Source organism: Sinocyclocheilus rhinocerous, unplaced genomic scaffold (genome assembly GCF_001515625.1).
Source record: "Sinocyclocheilus rhinocerous isolate Xijiao unplaced genomic scaffold, SAMN03320098_v1.1 scaffold1151, whole genome shotgun sequence".
In the NCBI taxonomy this organism is placed as follows: Eukaryota; Metazoa; Chordata; class Actinopteri; order Cypriniformes; family Cyprinidae; genus Sinocyclocheilus; species Sinocyclocheilus rhinocerous.
The window spans coordinates 183020-190519 of NW_015666572.1; the positions used below are offsets into that span (position 1 = coordinate 183020).

The window sequence follows — 7500 nt, forward strand, 5'->3', positions numbered from 1 at the left end:
GACTTTTAATTTTGTTTGGCAGTCAGATCAATACAGTTGATTTGTAAAGACTGACTAACCAACAGTTTACACGAGTTTATTGAAATATATACAGCATTATTGAACAACACCAGATCACTGAAAAACTACTTCTACAGAAACAACTAAAAGAGCAATATTGTCCATGGTATGAAAAATGAAATGTTATAAAACAGCAAAGGCACTTTTTCATAGGTCTGAAATAAACCTGGTCGCTTTTGATAAGAAGTTATCATAGAAAGGCACATGAAGAATTACTAATCTTGCATGTTGCTCCTAATAATAGACTACAGATGAACCGTCATGCTGGTGCCAAACTATTACCTTGGGAAAAGTTCAAATATACTTTATACTGTACACACACATATATATATATATATATATATATATATATAGTACATCACAATCAGTTTCTTCCAGTGTCACAAGCTTAGCACAAGCAATACCAAATGACTTGAGGCAGACACACCTACAATACTTAAGAGTTATGAAATTCGCCTTACGAAATGCCTAACTTCATATTTTGCTTTCATAACACAGCTTTTTAGCAATTTTACACAAATGTAAACTAAATGTATGGTCACTTTTAGAACATTTTCTTATGTAATTTTACTCCAGCATGTGCTTACAAATTAATAACAAATAAGTCATTAAAAAAAAAAAACACTAAAAGTATACAAAGTGTCACAGGCGGAAGGATTAACATTCAGTTGTCAGAAACATTTACCAATTAAATATATCAACTTTAACATATTAACCAGCCCTGAACTGTTAATTTATATGTAAGTGCTATCTAAATGTATCATTTCACACTAAATTATCTATTGCCACACCAAACTATTCTGCCAAACAACAAGCTAGATATGCTAACATGTGCCTCCGATGGATTGACAGCACCATAATATATTAATTTGGATCAGTGATTAATATTATAGCACAGTCTGTTGTTCATGGCAGTGCGGTAGACCCCGGTCAAAGTGTGGTGTAGTGAGCTGTATGGGGGAAGGGTGTGTCGGATTGGGCTTATCTGCTTGATGCACAAGTTCCAGGGGCTCTACAGAGGACATGGAGTGAAAAGGCCCCCTGTTTAAGCCCCTCAGCGCACATGGGCTGCCCACGACCCTCTCTCCCCATTGCTTGAGAAAAAAGTGCTAAATCAATATTATAGAGTGTCTATCGTACAATGGATTGAACCCTGAAGTTGAAATGCTATCACTGTAAAAAAAGGTTTCTTCTTCAGGTAGAGTAGGTTTCTAGCAGCAGTATCATGCATATTTGAATTTGTGGCTAGGACCACTATGTTGATGGTCTGTAGGATAGTTATTGTGTGTTTTTGTTGCATTGGAAATGTGTGGCCTTAGGTTTGAGTAGCTTGCACCTGTTAAACCAACGACTAGTGCTAAACAAGATAAACTAGCAATATAGACTTTATAAAATATACTTAACAGCCATACTGAGTTTGAAATGGCAGAAATAACCCTTGAGATGTGAATTATTCAGGATATCGACAACACGGTAGAAGCGACTAGTTTATATAACTCATTTCATTCATTTCTCCTTCATGTGTGGAGACACAGCAACTCCTATTCTTAAAGTACATCACTGTTCAAAAGTTTGGGGTCAGTAAGTTTGGGGTCACCATTCTTAATAAATGGTGACATGAGCGTGTGGCGGCGCTGACCCAGATCCGGCGTAATGACGTCATCACACTGGATCTGGGTCAGCGCCGGCGCCGCCACACGCTCACGTCACCATTTATTAAGAATTTATTTGAAATAGATATTTTGTGAAAGTCTTTTCAATTTAATGCATCCTTGCTTAATGAAAGTGTTATTTTATGTAAAAAAAAAAAAATCTTACTGACCCCAAACTTTTGAACAGTGATGTACTTTAAGAATAGGAGTTGCTGTGTCTCCACACATGAAGGAGAAATGAATGAAATGAGTTATATAAACTAGTCGCTTCTACCGTGTTGTCGATATCCTGAATAATTCACATCATGATACTGCCGTGAACGCGTGTCCAAAGTGACGCAGTAGAGACGAAAATGTGGAATTTTTGTTTTCTTTGCGCAAATTTTTTAAATACTTGTCATGGCATCATATACTTGTTTTGTTGTTGTCCATTTATTTTTATATGTGTACCTACTAGGCCTATGAGACTAGTCACCAATAGTCTGTTTCAGATTCTAATTGTTTACAGTCTTGGAGATTGTAATATTTATAACATAGCACAAACATGGCCAGGTTGAATAGGTGAGAGTCTCACCCACTCAAGCTCAGTTGAAGTCTCGATTGAGGAAAATGACAGGAGCCACAAGCGTCCACAGGTAGAGCCCCAGACCCAGCCAGCTGGAGCTGATCTTCACCCACACCGCAGGCATAGTGCTCTGCATGGCCTGAGTGTTTATATCAGGTCTGAAGACAGATGTGAGGAAAAGGCAGAAAACATAACAATATTTAGACCTCAGCTAGTGTATGGTGCAGTTCTGTTGTATTCTTTGTGACTGCATGAAAGAATGACAAGTACATGCTTCAAAATTCAAAAGAATCAAAATGAAAGAATGTCATACAGGTTTGGAACAATATTATGGTGCATAAATGATAACTATTTTCATTTTTCTGTGAATTATTCCTATAAACTATGATAGGTGAAAGCATTTTAAAATGTAAAACTTCACCTTTTAAAAAAAGTGAACTTTGTGGTTCAATCCAAAATCAAAAAGTGGAAGAATGAGCACTTACTTGTACCAGTTAGTGAGTGTCATCATGATGTAGAGAGAGGCCAGTAAGAGGTGGAAGTGGAAAAAGGAATAGTTGTATGTGACGCCGTCCTCTTCATTATCCACGACACGCCGCAGTCCGTCTTCGCCCACCTCCTCCCCTCCCACAGTGCCCTTCCCTTCCTCTGTCTGCATCAGCCTGTTCACCTGAGCATTACTGGATGAACGGATGCTGAAGAGAGAAAAGACATCACATGGACACTAGCATGAGAATGATGTTTACTTCTCTCAGATTCATATTTAATTGATGATGAGCTAGATTGGAGGTAGAATTTAAAGGGAGAGAGGCAAAATATATAATTTTCTCACACTTGCCAATGGATTGCAAATGAATTGAGGAAATTCGGATGTCAAAGGTTAATACTTTTATTTTGGAAAGACACATTAAATTGATCAAAACAGACAGTAAAGAATTTTTTCAAACACAGTATTGCTGTTCTATTAAACTTTATATCCATCGAATAACCAAAGTCCATGATTGGTTTCCAAAAAAATATTAAGCAGCACAACTGTTTTCAACATGAACAGTAATAAACATGTCTTAAGCATCAAATTTGCATATTAGAATAATTTCTGAAGGATCATGTGACACTGAAGACCGGAGAAATGCCTGCTGAAATTCAGCTTCACCATCAAAGAAATAAATTACATTTTATTTAATAAAACATAAAATATATATAAAGAAAAAGGTTATTTTACATTGTTACGATATCTCACAATAATACTGTTTTTATTGTGTTTTTGATCAAATAGATGCAGCTTTTTTGAGCTTTATCGACTCAAAAAAAAAAAAATCTTACCAACCCCAAACTTTTGAAAAGGTGTATATATTAGTACCATTCAAAAGTCTGAATGAAAAGGAATAAAAATCTGATTTGAGAGAAAATTTTAACCTGCAAAAACTTTTGAACTTTTATTTTATTAAAAGCTTTTGGATTCTGGAAAATCTAAAGAAATGCTGACGCAAACTGAATACAAATGTTTAAAATTTTAGGAAGCACAATATTTAAGAAGCACAGTTTCTATTAACTAAAAAAATAACACATTTAATGACACTGAACATGGTAAAGTTACCTTTTAACTAGCGACTCTTACTTGCCAAGGCCAATTTGAACTCACAGTTGCTGCTTGGCAAATATTCATTTTGGACCCTGCCTACAGGTGTCAACATCTGACACCACTAATCAATCAATCTACCCATGCCTCTGTGCAACTGCTTGTGAATGTCAAATTGAAATGTACAATGAATCAGCATAGAAAACACCAGTTAACTACAGCAGCTGATGTAGAAATGTACATGAGATTTTCTTTATGCATTTTAAAAGCAAATACTGACAGTAACAAGAGCTCAATGAAAGAAGAAAAATTCATGTTCAAAATGTTTGTTTTGCTTAATGTACCTGGCATAAAAGGTACAGAAGAGGAAGATAACCAATCCCACAATGCCTTGAGCATCCCACCACTGCACCATCCCAGGGGAGCTTGTAGGCATGGCCTCAGTTGTGCTGATATTGGACACCAGGCTGAGCAAACTAGGGTTACATTCACGATCTGTGTGTGGAGCCAGACAAATGAAGATTTAAAAGTGAACATACAGAAACATAATATATTACAACTACTACGCCAATTAATCACATAATTCACTACTAAAGACTATGATCACACTTAATAGTCAGCTAATTAAATTTTTTAAACTAATCTAGGCTGCTAATAGGTATACTTAATAGACAATAACAGAATGTGGGGATAGTGAGTTTATAATCTGGATTCTAGCATGCAATCTGGCTTTATTCAGTAACAAGCATCAGGAGACTATAACAGTTGAGCATCTGGTTTGTATGGCACCACAAAACTCACCAAATATTGCATCAACCCGAGTAGGAACAAAATGAAAGCTCATAAAATGAAAAGAGAGACCAAAGACAGACAGTAAATATTTTCTGAGATTTTTTTTTTTAATGTGTAACTTACTAGGATTGTTGGTCATGGCTGACCAGGTGACGTACATAGTGTACAGAGTTATAATAGAGGACTGAAGCAGACCAGACTGAGGTGAGGCATCCTGAAAACACATACAAAAATAAAGAAACATATTTAATAAAGCACAGATCAGACTTTGTCTACCCTTGTAAGAAACAACCCAATATAAACTGCAGATTTTTATAATGGCTGGCACAGTAAAGAAAGCTGGTCTGTTGTGGCAGGCCAGCATTGATATTCTGTATGCAAAGAAGGAAACAAAGAAGTCTCCTTACAAGGACAAAAGCTGGAGGCTAATGTAAACAGTAGATGACCTTCAGTACAACGGAGAGGCTGTTTTCTTATGCACATTATTATAAATCAGCATTCATGTCAGGATGTGTGTGCTGAGGCAATCGCATATTTGGAACAGCTAGTTAGAGCAGTTTTATCATTTCCGGTTTGCTGCTTTACGTTCAAGGTCTTAATGCTGCTTAATATCTTAATATGGAGTTGTTTGGCCTTTTATCAATGTTTTGAAATTGGGTGCAGAGATGAGACGGGAATAAAAAGCACTGCAACCTGCTTTAGCACTTCCCCATTACCTGCACTTTTGGCAGAATAGAAACCACAGATATGATGACGCAGAGAATAAGGTTGAAGCTGATGAAGAACTTGTGTTCGGCGCAGTTGTCGGGTTTGGTGTAGTAGAGATAAAACAGCACGACTGCCGCAAAGGCCAGTGCGTAATGCAGGACAGTGAAGAACAACAGACCTATGGGCATAGAAAACAGTCTCATGTTTCTTTCTCTGAAAAGAGCGGATTTGGACACACCTGTTTGCAAACCTATTGTGATGAACAGGGTGTCTTTCAGTGTATCTGCTCTCTACGTACCTGAGAACCAACACTTGCTGTTGCCTTCCTCAGCATTCCTCACCCACACCTCATTCCAGGAGTGGGCAAAGTCGATCAGGAGGATAAGCTGGATCAGGATGAACATGAAGGAGCCCACAATACCAAAGTAGAACCAAACTGTGATTAAAAAAAAAAGAAGAGAAGTTATGCTTCAGTAGCATACTGGTTAAATGTGTTTAACCACAACATAAAATCAAAAACAAGCCTTTTTACTATCTAAATAAATGAGCATCAATGATCTTCAAATGTTTGGGGTAAGTAAGATTTATGTTTTTGAAAGAAATCTCTTATGCTCACCATGGCTGCATTTATTTGATTAAGAGTACAGTAAAAATAGTAATACTGTGAAATAGTACTTTTTAAAATAACTGGTTTCTATTTTAATGTTTTAAAATGTAATTATTCCTGTGATGACCAAGCTGAATTTTCAGCAGCCATTACTCCAGTTTTCAGTGTCACATGATCCTTCAGATATCATTCTAATATGCTGATTTGGTGCTCAATAACCATTTCTTTTTATGATCAATGTTGAAAATAGCTGTACTGCTTAATATTTTGTGAAAACCATGGTACTTTATTTCAGGAGGTCAAAAGAACAGCATTTATTTCAAATAGAAATCTTTTGTAAACATTGATTAATTAAAAGTATATTTTCTTTAAAAAAAAACAAACTTTTGAATGGTATTATACGTGTGATTATAATTTTTTCTTTCATCAAAATGTCATAAAAAATAATTTAATAGATGTTAAATGCATTTTAAATGTCATTTCATGTCTTCAATTTCTAGTACACCATCAATTGTCAACAGAGACATTAAGTGTTGAAGCCTTTCAAAGGAGTGTATATCAGTATAATATATTCTATTCAGGAATCGTATTAAAATCTGAACGCAGGAAAAAAAAAAAAAAAGTACACATCTTAACACGATAGTTCAGCCAAAAACTAATATTCTGTTATCATTTACACCCCCTCACGTCGTTCCAAACTTTTATGACTTTATTTTTATTTTTTCAGTAAATCACAAACAAAGATATTTAAAAAAAAAATTTGTTAACCAAACACTTCTGGTGACAATTGACTTTTACTGTACAGACAGAAAAAAACAACAATGGGACATTTCTCAAAATATCTTCTTCTGTGTTCCACAGAAAAAGGAAAGTCATAGTGGTTTGGAAAGACATGAGGGGGAGCAAATGATGACAGAATTTTAGTTTTTGGGTGAACACTTTAAACTACATTTATAACTAGGTTTAATAAAACATGCATCTCTGAAGGGCCCGTATTTTTATACTTAAATTCACAATGAAACATACTAATACCCGTGATCTCGGAACATAATGTTCTGCATCTTTAATTCCACACCATGAGAATTCTGGCAAGACAGTAACAACGCGTTCTCACTGCTAATGTAATATGCCATGAAAAAATAATAACATCTGATTCCACTTTCAATACAGTCTTTTCCCATGCATCTCATAACATTCAAAATAGTCATTAAAAAATAATTGCCTTCTTCACTGCAGGAGACCAGGCGTTTTCTGCATCCCTTGAAATTTAGCCCTGTGTTATGACAATGGCTTCCCAGAATAAAATTATCATGACTATTGCTGCATTTAGAGCTTAACACCATTGCAATGTTGTCATTGCTTTTATGTATTTCCCAATGTGCATATATGAAAATGGAAATTGTTCTATTATGTGCTGTTAACGGAATAGTTGAACCTAAAATGTACCATCATGAAATGTTCCATCCGGGATGAAAAAGGCTCCGACGGTGATGCCAACAAGTATCAGAAACTTGAAGAACCAGAACCTGACAAAACA

At 35.7% G+C, this 7500-nt stretch overlaps 1 protein-coding gene across 1 annotated transcript in view; it reads right to left on the reverse strand.

Moving 5' to 3' along the window:
• Window positions 1–2099: 2099 nt before the first annotated feature.
• The window catches only part of LOC107732828 (serine incorporator 1-like), a 9212-nt gene continuing 3811 nt past the window's right edge, over window positions 2100–7500 (reverse strand). Inside the window, exons 4-10 of the mRNA XM_016544247.1 lie at window positions 7410–7489; window positions 5655–5792; window positions 5365–5534; window positions 4772–4862; window positions 4201–4351; window positions 2763–2972; window positions 2100–2435 (exon numbers count right to left, since the gene is read on the reverse strand). Coding sequence (XP_016399733.1) covers window positions 2297–2435; window positions 2763–2972; window positions 4201–4351; window positions 4772–4862; window positions 5365–5534; window positions 5655–5792; window positions 7410–7489 — 979 coding nt within the window. The 3' untranslated portion in view covers window positions 2100–2296. The remainder of the gene's footprint in view (window positions 2436–2762; window positions 2973–4200; window positions 4352–4771; window positions 4863–5364; window positions 5535–5654; window positions 5793–7409; window positions 7490–7500) is intronic.